Source organism: Emys orbicularis, chromosome 6, assembly GCF_028017835.1.
Source record: "Emys orbicularis isolate rEmyOrb1 chromosome 6, rEmyOrb1.hap1, whole genome shotgun sequence".
Lineage (NCBI taxonomy): Eukaryota > Metazoa > Chordata > Testudines > Emydidae > Emys > Emys orbicularis.
In genome coordinates, this window is record NC_088688.1 from 49,251,525 (window position 1) to 49,271,792 (window position 20,268).

Consider the following 20,268-nt stretch of genomic DNA (forward strand, 5'->3'; position numbering starts at 1 on the left):
CCTCCCTCATCCTCCTGAATGTCCTTCAAAGTGGTGGTGGTGGGGGGGGGGGGGGGGGTGAAGAATCCTGTGGTATCAGGAAGCATTGGTAATCTGGAGATTGGGGTCTCAGTACTGAGACTATCACTACCCACACATAGTGGGACTCTGGCTTGTCTAACACTGACAAGTCCCTGGAGTAACAGAATTCCTACTGTACTGATTGGATCAGTACTGATGTAGCAATTGATCTGAGCAGTACTGTTGGTTTGGAGTGAGTTGGCTCTGAAGCTGCATGCTTTGATTTTGTTGGTACTGACGGAGCTTAGCATGAAGACACTGTTGCTAAGTCTGAAACAGACTGTGCTGGGGCCCTGCTGGCACCATGATTCTCCAAAGTGCTGCAGGATCTCCCTACTCCACTGGTACTGGAGGAAGTGTCTTTCGCCTCCATGGCACCAAGTGAAGAGGTCTAGGCCTCAACACCATACACCTAGAAGAAGATTGGGACTTCCTTGGGAGCTGGCTCCTAGTGGTGGGAGACCACACTCCTCTTCACAGCCTTCCCTGAGTCCTCCAAGATCTTCTCCTTTTTATGCGATATGTTAGCCAAAGTTGAAGGGGCAATGAATCTCTCCAGAGACAAAACGTACAGAGGGTCTCCTCACCTGACTCAGAAGCAGGCCAAAGGGAGTGCTCCATCATCAGCAGCTTCAGTTGGTCTCCTGATTCTTCCAAACTCTACATTTCAGAGCCAGGCAAAAGTTACTTGGGAGAGTCCCATATCTCCCAAAAATGTAACAGATACAGAGAGTGGACATTGCTGGTTGGGATAGCCTCTTGACAGTGTTTAAAAATCTGGGAACGAGGCATGCCCAGCCAAGCCAAATAAGCTCCCCAGGAAAGTGGAAAAGGAAAAAAAAAAAAAAAGGTAATTCTATACTCCCAACAATACTAACTACAAAACATGCTGAGGCATGCGCAAGGTGAAACAAAATACAAGAATGAAAACACATGGAGTACAAATTTAGAAGAGTCAAAAGGGTGTTCACCATCTAGCATCCACCATGGAATAAATTAAGGGGATGCCACATATTCTAGACATCCAGAACGGTCTAGATAATAATTAGTCCTGCCATGAGTGCAGGGGACTGGACTAGAGGTCCTCTCGTGGTCCCTTCCAGTTCTATGATTCTATGTTCATTTCCAGATAAAATACGAGTCAAACTAGGGTCGTGCACATCATTGCTAATGTAGGCCAGCCTCGGTGTGTTGGACAACTATTTATGTGCAAATGCAGGCCCATCTTGGGCAGCTGGAAACCACCCCCACCCACGAGTCCACCTGGGTGTACAGCTCAGCCTATATAAGCAACTAAGTGTGAAACTACATGCATTACAGCTAGCCCTTTACAGGTAGCAGCAGGGGGCGCCAGAGAGCTTCCTGAGGGAGCACCAATTGGGCACTTGATGGATCTGATTTTAGAGGAAATCAGGTTTTCCGGTTTTTTGATTTTTCACCAAAAATCAATAGGCTTCTGCCCATTAACATCTGGAACATTCCCCACAATTGATCAGATGCTCTTTTGAAAAGTTACTGCTTGACAAACAGGCAAATTCTCTGGAGTGCAGGGCTCTGCTTTGCTCGCTCAATTATATGTTAGTCTATTTGCATTACAATAATTAATTCATGTCAGATAGTAACTTTTCTTTTTAAATGCCCTAAGTACCAATGGTATATAGACAAGAGGTTGATTACTAATGATTCATAAAAGGTAACTGAAATAGAGACCCTAAATTATTAAATCAAACTTAGCCTGTCAAGAATCATCATTAAAACTCAAATAAATTTAGTCATAAAACCCTAATTGTTTTAAAACACACAGATCTGAAACAAAGATGCTTTGTTTCCAAAGATTATCTAAGCAGCTCCTGTTGAAATCCCTGTTTTTCCTCTCCAATCCCCTCTCTCCCTTTTTAAAAACGAATGTAATTTGTTATTTTTAAAAATAACTTTTGGATGATTCCAGTTAACTCTGCCACAACAATATCCTGGGCTAGAAGGTTTATTAGTCTAGGATATGGTAAGGAGTCAACAGGAAGTATCGAAAGTTATACAGTATCGAAAGTTATACGGTATTGTGTTCCAGCATAGACCTGACCTGTAGGATCAGGATTATAGGGGCTGAATTCCTATGTTAACTGAGAAATATTTAATATCTAGAATTAGGTGGGAAGGCTGTCAAAAGTTGAACATTATGTTTATAGGTGCATGACAGATAAGTTGAAAATAGGAGGCAATCAAGCCATAGGGATTTGCATAAGAACTTCATGGTTAAAGAACCAATTGTATGGACATGCAAATCTCAACATTCTGATTGTTGAAAGGCCATTATTAGGAAGAGCACAGGGACCTGCATAATTGAGCAATAAATACACAGTTATGGATCAGAAGCTATACAGCCATCCATGTGCTGCATAGCTAAGAATTCTGTTTATGGTATTTTGAAACTGTAATTATTGCTACTCATTAGCAGACAGATTCAACATTCCAGCATCAAGGGAACCCTACCAGCGTTGTTTTAGGTTCTTACTGAAGTTATGTTCCTATATTTAGGCAGTTGGGACAAATCTGTTTTCACCATTACATGAATCTACTGTTGACCAGGGTAATGTCAGATAAATTAACATGGAATGCCATGGACTGTGTACACTGAAATTAATTGAAATATTTTCCATTCACACAGCACTTTAAGCCAGAAGTGCTACCCTTTATGAGGCCACTTAAAAGAGAGCACTAACAAAAGAGGGGGAGGTTCCCCCCCCAAGAAAGCAAAGAAACACATATGGTCTTACAATTCTGCTAGCACTGCATAAACATATACTAGATCATCAGCCCCCACAGAGAAATGTCAAATAATATTCACTTATCTGTGCTTTTGCTTCCAACAGTGTTATTCCAACAGGATTCTCATTCCTCTGTTTTACCTCTTTAGTGCAAGACTAGCAGCTCTTCAGCTTTTAAAGATTTTTGACACTTCAGAACAGCAGTTTTGCCAACTAATCATTTCCATCACATGCCTTGTGATGTTGGCTGTTTTTACTAAATCTCCAACTCCCAATTCAAAATACATACTTTCTAATTTTCAAAAGAGTAAGTGTCTAGCCTCATGGGAGTGGAGAAAATCCTAAATAGCTATGAAACCAGGAAACATTAAAAAGAACCCAACAGTTATTGTTTTTCATATAGGGTCATGATTTTTAAGCTAAAATCCTGGTTTCTGAATATTTAGAGTCGCCAATATTGCAGCATTAATGGGGTAGAGCATGAGTCAGATCCCTATTGGCTGTCACACCTCATCCTGTCAGGGTGTAAACACTGCCCCCCAAAACAGTCTGTTCCTTCAGTTGCCCAGGAAGCAAGCATATCAGGATATAGGCCAATTTATGAAATGATGATCAATTAAAAAACCACCACCACCACATACCAAAGAAATAGAAACAAGTATTAAAGTACCTTAAGAAGATAAAGTCACAACCCCAATAGGTTCAGGGTGGAGAAAAATGCACTCTGAATTATTAGAAGAACTACAGATCTGCAAAATAGACTAGTGGAAAAAAGCCTTCACATAAGAAGTTGGCTAAAAATAAGGATATCCTGAAATAAAACAAAACTTCTTGTAAGCATAGATGAGTCCAGCCTCCCCTACCTTGGAAACAAGTGCTACCACTCACAGTATGAACAGAGACACTCTTAAACACTGAATCCAAGCAGTAACGTTTGTAAGTATGTAGCTGCTTCACGGGTGTCTGAGAAACATTCCCAAGGCAGACAGTGTGGCAGCCTAGCCTCAGTCTCATTTTTAAGACAGAAGACATAGCAGTATAAAATGCAGTCAGACATCCATTTAGACAGTCCTCTTGATAACAGCACTGCCAAGCAAACTGGAATCTAAAACAGGTGGGTAAAAATCAAATTTTAAAAAAAATCCGATTTTTCAATTAAAGTCAGATATTTATTTTGTTATTTAAAATATTGTAAATTATTTTTAAAAATAAATCTGTTTAAAGTCTGAATTTAATACAAAATTGTTAAAGCCTAAATTTATTATCTCTTAAAACATTTAAATAAAAATAAATACACAGAATCCATGAGCCTCTATCAAAAGCTGAGTTAAAGGCTGCTTTTCTATATAAAGAAAGAAAAGGGGGGGGGGGGGAGAGGGAGAGAATTAACTTTTGAGGTCAAACTTTATAAATATGGCACAACAGGTCATGTACTGCATTAAGGGCTAGTTTTGTTTAATAAAAATAAAATGTATATGCTGTTGTGTTCAATTAAATTCCAGTTATCAAGCTAATGCACCTTGATACAAGTCATGAGCAAAAAAAGTTAATTATCTAGTAAATAAGCATCATTCACCATTTTCTAACATACTAAAAGCGTACAACTAATTAAGAGCCTGAAAATATTAAGCTATATAATTGCTTACATCAGTGTATATAGTGTACCCTCCTAAATAGCAAAAAGATGTACCAAATCTACCGTGAAGGCTCTGTTTAGTTATAAATCAACGTGTTTTAATGGTTGTATCAACCAATAAGAATGCACCTTTCTTTAGAAAAATAACTGAAGTACAAACAGAAAAGTTGATTAAAATGAATTATTTAAATGGAGGTTTTCCACTTGGTGATTTAAATCCTGATCAAGAGTTTAGTGACTTATGGTCTTTAGTATGCTGTGAAATAAATAGTGTACATGGGAATACAGGCCTTATGTAAGTTTTAAAACCTATTTAAGAAATAATTTAAAGATAACTCTTTTCTGTCAAGATGAAAGCTGAAAACAAGCTGTGAGACCTATAGCCCAGTTTCAAAATAGGAAGGTATTGTAATGTCTAAGATGCATAAATTGAAGTGATGGAAGATCATAGGTCTGAACTTACAATTTCGCTGGATGGATGAAAAATTGAGTGACTTGTTAGGAGAAAAAAAAAAAAAAAAAAACCCTAGCAGTCTTATAGGATTTTTATATTTCATTTTCTATGAAACAGGTGACAATATCATCTCCAGACCATTTCACCTGGATAAGACAATGCCAGCTTCTTCAATCCAGAGTATGAGACCACCTGAATCAATATTGTAGGGAACAGACTTTCCACAGAAACAGTGTAGAACTCCAAATATTTTTTAAATTGTTGACTTAAGCAGCACTTTTCCAAACTAACACTAGCTAAAAGTGACTTAATCCAATCCTTATAGATTAGGTTGCATGGCGCCAAAATAGACCTCACACCCAACTTATCCAAAGATCTAGGAAGGAGATGATGCAAGGCAGAGTAAGCAAAATTCACAAACCATAAGAATCAAGGGTAAGGCCAAGAAGCCTTACAAGCCATCTGACAGAAGATAGACAGTCTCAAGATTCTGGAATATCACATTGATGTGAGGAAGTCACCTCAACCACCACATGCATCAATCAGAGGCTACATGAACCTTTGCCCTGTCTGTGGACACACTGAAAGAAAGCCTGTTAATGAGAAGTGCTGCTCCTTGCCTGCAATTTCAGCTCTGACTCTATGCAAGTCAAGAAGACTGAAAGAGCTGAAGAAACAAAGGAGTCCTTGTGGCACCTTACAGACTAACAAATTTATTTGGGCATAAGCTTTCGTGGGCTAGAACCCACTTGATCAGATGTAGGGATTGGAAAATACAGTAGCAGGTATATATTTACACATAGGACATGAAAAGATGGGAGTTGCCTTACCAAGTGGGGGGGAGGGAGGGGTGTCAGTCTAATGAGAATTCGATTAACAGTAGAATACCAAGGTTGGGGGGAGGGGGGGAAAATCACTTTTGCAGTGGTAATGAGGGTGGCCCATTTCAAACAGTAGGGGGAAATTAGTATGGTAAAATTAGGTTTTGTAATGACCCAACCAGTCCCAGTATTTATTCAGGTCTAATTTGATGGTGTCCAGTTTGCAAATTAATTTCAGTTCTGCAGTTTCACATTGGAGTCTATTTTTGAAGGTTTTTTTGTTGAAGAATTGCCACTTTTAAGTCTGTTATTGAGTGACCAGGGAGGTTGAAGTGTTCTCCTACTGGGTTTTGAATGCTGTAATTCCAGATGTCAGATTTGTGTCCATTTATTCTTTTGCATAGAGACTGTCCGGTTTGGCCAATGTACATGGCAGAGGGGCATTGCTGGCACATGATGGCATATATCACATTGGTAGATGTGCAGGTGAACGAGCCCCTGATGGTGTGGCTGATGTGGTTAGGTCCTATGATGGTGTCCCTGGAATAGATATGCGGACAGAGTTGGCACCGGGGCTTGTTGCAGGGTTTGGTTCCTGGGTTAGTGTTTTTGTTGTGTGATGTGTAGTTGCTGGCAAGTATTTGCCTCAGGTTGGGGGGCTGTCTGTAAGCGAGGACTGGCCTGTCTCCCAAGATCTGAGAGAGTAAGATCATCCTTCAAGACAGGTTGTAGATCTTTGATGACACGCTGGAGAGGTTTTAGTTGGGGGCTGTAGGTGACAGATTGACAGAGCCAGAAGGGTACCCAGAAGTCACCTACAAGACAGGCCCAACAAAGAAAGTAACAGAACGCCACTAGCCGTCACCTACAGCCCCCAAATAAAACCTCTCCAGTGCATCATCAAAGAACCTTTTAACATTAAGCATATGGAGACAGACTTCAATGTGATAAGCATATTAAGAATGCTGACAGGATGACAAACTCATCAAGGTGGACCACCACCACCATCCTGGGAGGTGAATCTCATGCGAGTCTGCAGTACTTCACCTTTGTAAAAATCTGAACAAGTTTGAAGCTAGCCTACTGCTACCTGGAACCTGATCTTCCACATAAAGTTAAGTTCACAGGACTGAATGTTTCAAAAAGAGCTTTAATCCAAATTAGTATTCCATATCAATGTGGGGCTTTAGAAAGCATTAAGGTGCACACAAGCATGACAAGGGGCTGCAGACACTGATCTACCCTCAACTAATTCACAATCAACAGAAAGCTTACAAAATGAATAGAGTGAGTCTTCAAAGCAGGCACAGACACGTAAAGGTGGTAGTAAAGCAGTTTGAGGTGGGTGAGGAGAGTACCCCAATTGAAAAGAACTACCTTGACTGCTAACCTTTCTTCTTGAAGTTACAGGTCCTTCTCACAGATGTTTTTTGAAATGCTAGGACATAAAAGTTATCTACTGGAGGACACCATACTTACAGATCTTTACCGTCATCAGGAATCAAAGGTCTTGAGAGCCCTAGATCTGAAATATTATCTAGGCCACATTCTTTCTCAATCTGATAGAATCAACTCTGCCCAGCCACTACAGTACAGAGAACCACACTTATCTGAGCTAGTATGAGGCTTATAGATCATCACACTTTTCTCTCTCAACTTTGCCAGGACCTTAGCTAGGAGAGGAAGCAGCAGAAAAGTACAGCGACATCTCTTTCCCTACGGTATGAAAAAGGCATCCTTTGCTAATGTGAATTTTTAATGGAAGCCATGAGCAGGCCACCAGTAGTTTTCTGCTTTGATAAGTAATGATGAGATCCACCTCAGAAGAGGAACTGGCTGGCACTTCCAAATCCTGAAGCCACTTGTAAGGATCTGTTCCAGATGATCTCATCTGCAATTGTGTTCTCCTTTCTTGCCATGTACATATGTAGTATGAAAGTCTCGTGGAGTAGAGCACACTCCAGCCCCTGAAGACTTACCTAATAGGTGGCAAGACCCAGTACCTCCCTGTTTGTTTTTGTGTTCTTTATGCAAACGAGAGCCCTGATAGTCACTGAACCAGGAACACTTCTGGGGATACTAAGCACTTGGACACCTAAGGCACAGAGCCACACTGATCTCCAGAACATTCATATGCAACATTCCTTGAAAGACTAAACTCCCTGGATACTGAGGCCCTGTGTATGAGATCCCCTATCCTAAGTTGGATGTAACCATGATCGCTACAGTTTGGACAGGAGACATTTGGCAGTCCATTACAAATTAAGTTCTCCTCAGACAATGAGACACTGAAGTCTCATTACTGGGATGTGACAGGAGAGTTGCTTATGATCATTGCTACCCATGCCCGATACTGGGCTAAATCCATATTCTCATGGACTAGCTTTTAAACTCCTAGCATTTTTCTTGAGGAATAATGTTACTGAAGGGGTGAATTTTTTTGCATAGCTTCTGCTGCCCTTTGGTTATGAAGGAATGGCCACCCCTGTTGAGAAGGGTTGCAAAATGGACTGGCGAACTGTTCATTAAAATAAGTCTCAGTACTACAGATCAGGATTCTGAGGTGCAGAATATGGCCACTCTTTCCTCTAAGCAAGCTCTTTAATTGCTACCAGCATCCTGAGGGAGATGATATTTTTTTAACTGTCTTTAGGAGACACAGCAGCTTGATGCATCTGCCACACCTTCACCAGCGGCTCCAAAATAGGGTGCAAGGGCATGGTAGCTATTGAATGTGGGGGAGCTGATGTTCCTCTACAATGAATATGTACTCTATTCATTCAAGAGTACTCCAACTCATTTGAGTCCAGGTAACAATCCTCAATCTTGGATGACACCATAGTATCTGAATTGTCCAAGCAATATGGAGGGGGTACTTAGAACATATTAAGTACTCTAGGAACCACCAGCACTGGCCACACTGAAGATGCCAGTGTTGAGGCCAGAGCTTCCTGGACCAGGAGCGCTGACTATAGGGCACAAGCTTCAGCCTCAGGACAAAGAGTGCATTAACTTTGTAAAGAGATTCTTGCTCTGCATCAGAAGGGGTAGAAGAATTTCTTTAAGTACTGTGGGCTTCTGGGCAGCCTCAGGGCCTATGTGATATAAAACACCAATACAGCTCCTTCCCGAGAACAGCTATTTTAGTAATTTCCTGGCTCCACCCAATTCAGGGTTGAATTCCTCCTCACCCCCTACCCTGGTGGGGTGGCCCTTTATGTTTGGCAGCAGCTCTGAAGTGGTCATTTTGCAACTAGCAGCGTTTCCTGCTGTTCTTCCCCACAAAGCTGGTAATTACCTATAAGCAATAAGAAAGGGAAAAAATGGTGGACAACCGGAGCAGATGGAATATTCTAACAGCCAGGAATGATTAAGCTGAATTATCAAGAATATGCCAATACCCAGAATCAATCCCTTCTAAATTTCAATCAGAAGATGCAATGGGGGAGAACCATGAAGTTTAGATATAAAGGTGCTTCAACAGAATCAAGCTGTGGTGTGGTTGGCTCTCTTGTCACCTCTTCCACTTGTCTTTTGCAGAGCTACAAACGTCAAGCATGTATTTCAAGGAGCTGATGCAGAGCTCTCAACTTTGCTGTTCATAACAGAAAGCATTTCAGCTTTGAAATAATCATGCTGGGCTTATTGGGGAGCAGGGTCTGGGGAATCTGTGTCTGTGCATGGATGGTGCTGGCAGTCCGTCCCAATATTCCAGTGATCTAGGCTGGCTCAGGCTTTAGTTTTCAGTTTATCCTTCAAAGCACTGTGGACAAGCTTGGGCTGGACTTCAAGAAGTTTCTTTGTAGTGTCCGAAGGAGGAATTGGAGCCACTCCCTATATTGCTAGTGCTCAGAGTGACATATGGAGACATAGCGGACACCCCCACACATCACAGTAGATGCCTTCCTTCATTCTTGAAGGCATACCTCCACCACCACCAAAATACAAAAAAGCACAAGCCAAGAAGACTTACTTTTTTTGTATAACCTTGATCTGAACTAAGCATCAAGCAAATGCTGGGCTGAGTACAAAGCACTCCTGATGCACCAAGAAATGTGCATTTTTTTAAAAAACAAATTGCTGAAGCACACTGAGTCAGGTGCCAGTATACTGAGAAGAGCCAGAAAAAACTTCAGGGGAAGAGCTCCCAGGAAGAACTGCTGAAGCTCCCACAAAAATAAAGGCAAGAACATGCCAACATGGTATTAGAGAGCTGAAACATGCCACAGTAGGCAAAAAAAACCTGCCAAGGCAGTTACTGGAGCAGGCCCTCAAAACACTTGCAGTAAAGGCCTCACAAATTAGGCAACTGGACTGGCAATTAAGACTGACTGAAAAGGACACTAAAAAATAAAAAGAATGCACTGAGACAGTATGAAATATTGGAGCAACGCAAAAAACAGTTAATGATTAGCTTCTTCACCACCATTACCAAGAAAGAACTGAATGGTAAATTTGGAGATCAGTATTTATACCCAGCAGATGACCTGGTTCACACTTACTGTCCACAAGAGTAAACAATCTTTAATAAATAATGGAATTGTAACAGTCTTTCACTAAGGAGCCAAGACCCAAGAGCAAGTATTTTGGTAAATGGGGTCTTCAGAGAAACCTTTAACACTACTTCTCTAACACTGCAAACTCTCTCTCAATCAGAAACGACTAAATATGCCAAATTGTGTAATGGTTTTAATAGCATGCACAAACTACTTGGTCTAATCCGGTTAGAAATTCATTTGATTTGTGACCTCTGAACATCCGCCTTCCAACAAGGAAGGTTACTACACGATCTAATTTTACTCTGACGAAGCACTGATGCTAACATCCAGGAGAAGAAAAAAAAGGGGGGGGGGGAGCTAGAACGCAGTCTGGTCTAAAGCCTTGATCCTACAACTGGCAATATGCAGACAGGCCCCTGAGCCCACCCAGCTCCCTAATAGTCAGTAAAGCTCCATACAAGTGTACAGGTCAGCCTGTGGAGCTGGTGGCAGGATCAGCATCTAAATCTATCCTCCACTTCTAAAAATCTAGACAAATGAATTAAAGTCATTAGACAATGCCTAGAATAAGACAGCAAAAACCCAGCAGCTTACCTTCAGATTTCAATTTCGTAAGAACAAATATCAGGTAGTTGTTAAAATCTGGATACTGATTCAGTTGTTCCAGTTTCTAAAAAAGTAAGGTTGTTAAGGAAAATGTATATGTTTCAAAGATTACACTAAAGTTGACATTGATTACTTAGATGTGTAATTGCTGTTACTTCCAAATAGCACTCTACTTCCACAGTGACAAACCTTTAAAACACAAATGACGCTCTCGCACATGAGACTCTTTCCATTCCACTAATATCTCAGGAGGACGTTAAACAGCAACTATTAAAGTTAGACATTTTTAAGTCAGTAGGTCCACATAACTTGCATCCAAGAGTTTTAAAAGAGCTGGCTGAGGAGACCTAGACTGGTAATGTTGATTTCAAAGAGTTTCAAAAGACTGGGCTAACATTGTGCCACTATTTTAAAAAAGAAACAGGATTACATAGGTAATTATAGGCCTGTCAGTCTGATAATGAAGGGGGTAATATGAGACTTGATTAATAACGAATTAAGGGAGGGTTATATAATTTATGCCAATCAATATCAGTTTATGGAAGACAGATGCTGTCAAACAAACTTCATCTCTTTCGATGAGATTATAAATTTGGTTTGTAAAGATAATAGTGTTGATGTAATAGACTTCTGGAAGGCATTTGACTTAGTCCCACATGACAGTCTGATTAAAAACTAAAAAGGTAAAATTAATATGACACTTTAAATGGATTAAAAACTGGCTTACTGATGGGTCTCAAAATGTAACTGTAAACAGGGAATCTTGGAGTGGGTGTGTTTCTAGTGGGGTCCCACAGGAATCTGTTCTTGATCTATATTATTTAACATTTGTATTAATTACCTAGAAGAGAAAAAAACAAAAAAATTGGGGGAGGGGTAAATAATCAAGAGGACAGGTCACTGATTCAGAGTAATCTAGATCACTTGGTAAGCTGAGCACAAGAAAATAGAACATGTTTTAATATGTCTAAATATAAATTATACCTCTAGGAACAAAGAATGTAGGCCATACTTCTAGGATGGAGGACTCTATCCTGGGAAGCAATGACACTGAAACGGATTTGGGGAACATGGTGGATAATCAGCTCAACAGGAGATCCCAACGTGATTCTGTGGCCAAAAAGGGCTAAGGAGATCCTGGAATGCATGAACAGGAGAATTTCAAGTAGGAGTAGAGAAGTTATTTTGCCTCTATTTGGCACTGGTGCAACTGCTGCTGGAATACTGTGTCCAATTCTGGTGTCCACAATGCAAGAAGGGTGTAGATACATTGGAGAGGGTTCAGAGAAGAGCCACTAGAGTGATTAAAGGATTAGAAACATGCCTTACAGTAAGAGACTCAAAGAGCTCAATCTATTTAGCTTAACAAAGAAGGTTATGGGGTGACGATCACAGTCTTTTAAGTATATACATATATTATAGGGAACAAATATTTAATAACAGTCTCTGCAATCTAGCAGAAAAAAGGTATAACATGATCCAACGTCTGGAAGCTGAAACTAGACAAATTCAGAATGAAAAGGCAGCATAAAAAAAAAAATTAAAGTGAGAGTAATTAACCATTGGAACAACTTAACACAGGTTGCAAAAGAGTCTCTATCACTGACAATTTCTAAATCAAGGTTGGATATTTTTCTAAAAGATATTGTTTAGGAATTATTTTGGGGAAGTTCTACCCAGGTGGTCACACAGGATGATCATAATGATTCCTTCTGGCCTTGGAATCTATGAAATAGCTAGCACAGCTTGTAACGTAGAGGGTAAAAAATTTGAAATCAGTTTCCAGCAGTTAATACTGAAGCACAACATTTGTATGCAGCTTGAAAACGCAGGTCTTAATTAACTTCTACGCATCCAGGTAAAGTCCTTTGTACTATTCGTGGTTAAGTATTTAAAGTATGAACAGCGTCAACTTTAAGCAAGCCATTGTACCGCCATTCAGCAAGACATTAAAGCATGTCTAACATTTCATTTTTACTGAAAAATAATATTGCATTTCACCACTAAAACTGACTTAGTATGGTCTCTGAAGCATAAAAGTATGATCTTTAAGACTTCAACAAGACTACTCTCTTGCTTAATACTAGGCACATGCTTAAGCAGCTTGCCAAACTGCAGCTTAATTGAGCACTAAGAGTTGAGAATTTTTTTTAAGCACGAATGGCTGATACATTGTAGCATAATTTTTTTTGGGGGGGGGGGGGGTTACTTAAGATGGTAAATATTTAATACAAGATAATCCTTACATATACATGCCCATTTCCTAGAATACACATTATATATATACGCATATATACACACACACACATACACACACACACAGAGAAAGGATTATCTTGTATTAAATATTTACCATTTTATATGGTATTACCATCACATATATAGATATAAAAAATATAAAACTCCTGGGGAAAATCTGCACCACTGCGATGCAGAAAAATACCCCCTCTCCCCGCAGATTCCCTTCACTTCCTTGCAGAAAATGGTTTCTGTGAGGAAGTAAAGAGAAGGTGCACCAGTGCTCACTCACCCCTCCTGGCAGCAGCAACTCAGATGATTGGGCAGCCAGGGGAGAAATAAATCACTTGGGGGAGGGAGGTCTGGGCATGCCCTGCCAGCACCCAAGGACCTTAGTCCCAGCTGGGGGGACAAAGGAGGACAAAGATGGAGTTCCCCCTCGCACAGAGCAGCCAGGGCTGGGTCAGATCAACCCCCAGAAACTTCCCGTGGCTGCAGGGGGGGGGGGGGGGAGAGGGGAGAGGGGCAGACTTGGCAGGAGGGGACCAGAGGGGTGAGGCTCAGCTGGGGGTGGGGGGTTATGTGGACAGGGGAAGCAGCTCCCTGTACAGTGACCCCTCCCCTCAGCCACGCATCTGGGAACCCCTCCACATCAGGAGCCCCCTGCATACAGCACCCCCCCACAGAGCCCCCTGAACTCTCCCCTGCATCAGAAGCCCCCCACACCTGGACCCCCACCCCATTGAGCCCCAACCAGCTGCACCCTGATCCCTCCACCCCACTAAGTCCCATCCCCCAGCCCCCACACTGAGCCCTAACCACCTTCACCTGGAATCCCGTGCAGAGTCCCATTCCTCCTGAACCGAGTCCCTGTGCATCCAGATTCCCCCACACTGAGCTTCCCGCACCCAGCTTGTGCCACACGGAACACTGTTACTCTTGAGGGAATTCTTTGCCAAAAAAAAAAAAAAAAAAAAAAAAAAAAACCTAAACATTTTAAAATTCTGCATATTTTATTTGTCAACATAAAACAGAAACAAAAACAATCACACCATTTTCCATTATTTTGGTAATTTATTTCAAAACACTTGTCAGCAAATAATTGAAAATGGTGTGATTATATTGTATAATTTTGACAAAAAATATGCAGAATATTAAAATATTGTGCGCAGAATTTTTAATTTTTTAGTGCAGACACACACATTACCAAAAATGCCATAGAGGAACTATAAACAGTATTACGGTGTTCATTAATGAGTCATTCTAATGTACTGCAAAAGGCCTACAGTTTTTCTATGATTTGTCATTTCCAGTTATTCAAAATTTGCAAGTATTTCACTGCTGCTTGCCTAGCAACAGTGATTTGGCATGTTGCTAAATCCTTTTATTTCCACACCCTGGTTAACTCACCAATAGTACTCAAATATCTGAAGCTGCAAGTGTGCAACATTATCATGCTGTTAACTCCTATATTTAAATTATATATTAGAAAACCAATTACACAAGAAAATTTCTAAATGATCAAGGTTATTTGCCTAACAGGCAACTGTTACCTGACATTAGTTATTCAGTTTCTGAATATGACCGAGTTTCAAATAAGAAATGACCAAAAATATCTATAAATAGTTCTAATTTGTATCAGGTAATGACTCCATCCAAAAATAAAAGCTTTACAGATTGGGCTACCAATGCCCATATCACTCCTTTGCTGTGAAGTTGAGTATGAACTATGGTAGAAAAGCCTCTTGTGTGGAAAAACAGGGTTGGAATAACAGAATCAATATGGCATGTGCTACACATCTGTGGGAGATGATGAACCCTCTCCAAGAGCCAAATAATTGTAGTCAAGACTAGCATGACTTAGGCTGTGTCTACACTGGCACTTTCATTGCTAAAACTTTTGTCGCTCATGGGTGTGAAAAGCCCCAATGTGGACAGCACTTTGTTGCCAGGAGCTGTGCTGCCAGCCACAAAGCTACCGTCCCTCCTTGGAGGTGGTTTTGTCACCAGGCAAGCTCTCTCTCGGCGATAAAGAACGGCTACACAGCGCACCTTACAACGCAGTGTAAGCATAGATTAAGATGTATGTTGGGATGCAGCCATTTTGAGACATTCCACTTTTAAACCTACAGAAATAACCACCACAAAAATCAACTGGAGTCAAACCTTGCTATTACCTCTGCATTGTCCCGTTCTCTCCCTCCTCCCTCCCCCCCCCCTCCCCCCAAAAAGAGGAAAAATATAGTGCAAGCACAGCAGGAAGGAGAACCAGAAGAGATGTTTTAGGTGGAAACCCCACAACAACACTGAAGCTACTGGCCTAGGATCCACAGGATTTTCCAGCTCTAACAGCTACTTCCTCATTCACTCTTTGAGACTGTTGCCAACTTCACATTTCAGGGTTTGTCTGGTGACTTCCTGCTGTCGCTAGATGTAGCTGTTTAAGCACTCACAAAGAGACAAAAATGTCACTGAATAAAATTTCCAGAGAATTTTATATACATACACACACACACAGGCGAATATAGTCACAAAATCATTCACAAGCAGCTCAATCGTGTTAATAAAATCCATTCCATGCTCTCTTCTTACTACTTTCTGTTGCACACCAGAAGCAACTACACCAGTACACTGTCATCATCAGGAGAGCACCCGCTGCTCATTAGGAAGGAAACTGCAGCCCTCTGCTCATTGGGAAGGGCGCTCTGTACAGGGCAGCCAGGTTGGCTGGGATTGGTTAATTTCAGCTGAGCCTCCCTTTCTTGCCAGCCTGGATTTGAGCCAACATGTTAGTGAAAGGGAGAGCCCAGAGCCAGGGGTAAGAGGGCATTCACCTGAGCTTAGCGCTGCAGGGAGCCAAGAAAGTAGATTTAATCTAAAATAAATAAATAAATAAAAATTAAAAAAATAAGTCAGTTAGAAACTCCCCCCACTTCCAGAGTTTCATTTCTCAAAAACAGCTGGACAGCTAATCCCAGGCTAAACCAGGGGAAGGTGTAAAGGGGAAGCAAAATCAAGCTAGCGCCACCTTTGATCCTGTAGTAAGGGCTTCATCCCTGGAGGAACGGTGACCACTCCCCTGCCCCATTGGGACACACAGTGCGGTCTCATCCCACCCCATCTTCCAACTGTGCAACTCTCCTCGCTGGCTAACCTGGCTCCCCTGCCCAGCCCACTTCATTAGCCATCTTTCCCTGTATCACAGGGTGTACTACCTACTACAGAGCAGCAAGAAAGAACACATTTGGGTAAAAACAAGTCCTGGCTAATGTGCTGCTCTCGCCAAAGTGCACCTGGCTTTAGCAAAGTGTTTAATTAGCCCCCACAAACTTATTTTCCTCGCATGCGGATTATAGTGATCTCAGCCCAAGAAGCCCTGGAATGTGATTCCTTCCAAGGACATGTTCAATTGAGACATAATGACATTCACTTGCTGTGCAACAGAATGTAGTAAGCGGAGCACGGAATGGATTTTATTCACACTATTGAGCTGCTTGGGAATGTTTTATGACTATACATATTGGTGACTTCTTCCTCTGAATGTCACTGAAATTGGCAGTGAAAGCGTTACATTTGTCACTAGTCACTGACACTTATTTTCTCACCAGGGAAACCAAAGTGTCACTATATCTAGTGACAAAGTAGCTAAGTTGGCAACACTGTCAGATTCTTGGGTCCTCCCACTCCTTTTAGGTTTTATTGCAGGGGTATATAATATGACCCTGCAACAAATAAGCCTTTCAAGCCTACAACTTCATATTTTAAAAGGCATTTTAACATTTAACATGACCTGTGTTTTTTAATTTAGTTACGTGTCTGAATGCCCAACACAAGAGCAACAAGGGCAATCAGCCCATATTAATAAGAAAACAAAAATCAATTTAAAGTGCCTTAAGTTTGTAGCAGCTGGCTCATGCCCCACTGGGACACATTATAAAGCACCATGCTGTGACAGGACAGCAATCTCAGCGACTTGCTGAAGCAGGCCCATAAATGTATCAAGTGGCATTATTATTATATAGCACTGTTCTGCAAGTTATATTAAAAGAGGTTTTTCAAAACTGCATCATATAATAAAAACAGTAAAAATCCGCCACTTACTAGGGCCAACACCAGCAGAGTACATCTTTAAGGTATGGCATATGCTGGAGTGTCACAGCACAGCAGACAGCTACTAATGCCATTTTAAGCAAACTGAATGGAAAAGAAATGAAACCTAAATGGAAAAAAAATTAAAATAAGTTATACATTAGATATATCTTTCCTTTCCCTCCCTATTGGGAGCATTCAGCATATGAAAGTTCCCTTTGATTACATCCTTCATCAAACATCTAGAATGACAAAAAGTTAAAAATATGGGATGCAGTCAAGTTATCTTAAGACTGCATTAATATCTTTGGTAGTTAAAATTACAATTTACTTATCACTATTTATGCTATTTGCTTAGCATTTCTCAGCTTGATGAAATTACATAAGATAGTTTCACTTTGTTTAGTCAGCTTCTAATCATTTCATTTTTCAGGATGCCACTCACCAACACAACTGTTTAAGAACATTGCAACAGAAATTTAAGTTTATAGAAATATGCTATCAGACTTATTTGGGGAGAGGTGTTTTTTTAAAAAAAACTAATTTAGAAGCTTTTTTTTTTATTACTAATTTAGAAATTGAGACAAGTAGAACAAGATAGTATCCCTTTAATAATCTAAGAATACCTTGTTTAATCAAGGAGACAACTTAAAAACCACAATTTAAATCTATTGTTACAACCAACATGATTACGGTAACTTAAAGATTAAAAATTCTCTATTTTAAATTTGGGGTTTACTTTATACTCAGAGTACTGTCAAATGCACAGTTTCCCATTTGCGTATAGGTCTTTCACACAGCAAAAGGGGAGAAATGAAACATCTTAAAATGGAAAAATGAAGTTATAAATAAGACTACAATTTTTTTATGGATGTTGTGGAAGTCAGTTCCCTTGCCGCCCACGGCGGCCAGAGGTAGAGGGACCCCAGAGCTCCCAGCCGCTGCAGGGACCCCGGAGCTCAGAGCGGGCCCCCGCAGCTGCAAGCAGTGTGGGGACCCTGCAGACAAGCTCCCCATTTTGTCATGGATATTTTTAGTAAACGTTACCGACAGGTCACGGGCTTCCGTGAATTTTTCTTTATTGCCCGTGACCTGTCTGTGACGTTTACTAAAAATATCCGTGACAAAATCTTAGCCTTATTTATAAAAATCACATGAGTTCACAAAGGGAGACAGCACCTGAAATAAACTACATTTAACTTATAAATAAAATTAGAAGTATTCTTAATTTGACCAAAAAGCCTTAAAGTAACCAGTGTTTTGGAGGTGGGGAGTGCAGAGAGTGGCAGTTAAATCTGATACCTTGAAAGTATCAAGAATATCACGTATGTCTACCTGTTTTTTTCTGAAGGACTTCCTATATGTTTTAGTATTTATATCTTCATGAAAGGAGAAGGGGATGATGAATCTTTAACAAAAACATTTTTCTGCCCAAGGTTTAGCTGATCTGACTAATCACTCCACCTCTACAGTCATTGGAGACTTTCAGAGTGCACAAAATCAAAATTGCTAATATAAAAATAGAAGCAGGGCTAAAAGTGCTTGTTTTTTTGTTTTTTTAAGAATCCAAGAAACGAACAACAAAAATCCATTTTCCCTTGGCAGGTGACCTTCCGTGGTTTATCATATAACAATTCACTCTTTCAAAAGTCTTCCTTGCAAGCAGTACTGTTTTCACAGTGTGGAAAACCTGAACTTTCATCTATAGATTGAAGAGGCCAATGGAAATACACTTGCCAGCTACTATCACCACCAGATTATGCTTGTTCCATTCTCTATAAAAGCACTAGGACATGTAACAGGGCCCCCTCTCCCCCCATATCCACCACGCATACACAAAAGATAGGGGTACTCTGACAGAGGTGCTAGTACCACATGCCCTGCTAAATGAGCGACCCGAGCCTCCTCCCACGGCTGACTCCCGAGAAAAGAGCAGACTAGAGACATCACAGAGCTTAGCCCCACCAGGCAGGGCTGGGGGAAGAGCAGCAGCATTGCTCAACTAGAAACCCTGTGTCCAGTCTGCCCCCAACCCTGTTGGCGGGATCCACCCAAGCCCTCTATGGAAAGAGGCCTGTGCCCGGCCGTAGGGCGGGGGGGGTGGGCGCACTCCAGGAAGGCAAGCCCAGCGCTGCTGCAGCTGGGGGCTGGCAGAGGCCCAGCGTGGGGTAACCCGGGAAAGTGGCGGACACCAGAGCGGCATGGCCCGGCCAAGGCTTTAAAAAGAAAAGCTCCACTTAGCTCCCGGGTTGCAACAGGTGCTCGGGCCGGGGGCCAGGAGGGGGAGGCGGGTAACATTACCGCCCACGCGTTCCCTTGGCGGTTCAAACCCCGCGCCACGGCCACCCACCTCAGTGCCTGGGCGGGGGTGGAGCTAACAGCGCCCCCCGGGTCGCTGGTCTTTCCAGCCGCTCGCAGCGCTGTGGCGGCTCCCTCTCACCGAGCGGGGCCTGAAACCCGGAGAAGCCACCGCTCCCTCTCCCCTTCCCCGGGAGCTTCGCCGCGCCCCTCACACCCCGGCTCCCCCCACGCCCACCGCCCGGCTCCCCAAACCCGGGAAGCCCCTGTCCGTCCTTCCCCCTCGAGACGGAGGAAGAAGCGGAGCCGGAACCCGTGGAAACAACAACCAGCGCTCAACTGCGCGACTGGCTCGGCCTCCGCGCGGCACGCAGCGACTCCGGCCCCAGCTCCGCGGTAGGCCCCGGCCAAGGATACTTGTTGCACAGCTCTCTGCGTGGTAGTGTCCGGGGACTGCGACTCCTTGAGCAGCTGCAGGATCTGCTGGAGCCCCTGCTCGTCGGGTTTCCACTCATACTCCATCTTGGGTCGCTGCAAAACACAGACAACAGGCGGCCGCGGTTACTAGCGCTGCAGGCCTGAGCGCAGGGGAGGCTGCGCCCGGAGCGCGGCCCGCTCTCGCCCCAGCACGCGCGCACGTACGTACCGAGCGGCGGACCCGCGCGCGCCGCGACCTCCCCCCAATAGAGCTGCAACAGGCCAAGGCGAGCAGCACTGACCTGCTCCTAGCCACCGCCGCCTGCCGTGCGTGCGCTGAGCGAACTGAGTCACTCACGCCGAATTTGCAGGCTGGTCCTAAGAG

At 42.3% G+C, this 20,268-nt stretch overlaps 1 protein-coding gene across 1 annotated transcript in view; it reads right to left on the reverse strand.

The window, feature by feature from the left end:
• The window catches only part of TNPO1 (transportin 1), a 123,444-nt gene extending 103,452 nt beyond the window's left edge, over positions 1–19,992 (reverse strand). The window contains exons 1-2 of the mRNA XM_065405982.1: positions 19,884–19,992; positions 10,830–10,905 (exon numbers count right to left, since the gene is read on the reverse strand). Coding sequence (XP_065262054.1) covers positions 10,830–10,905; positions 19,884–19,988 — 181 coding nt within the window. The 5' untranslated portion in view covers positions 19,989–19,992. The remainder of the gene's footprint in view (positions 1–10,829; positions 10,906–19,883) is intronic.
• Between the last annotated feature and the right edge of the window lie 276 nt (positions 19,993–20,268).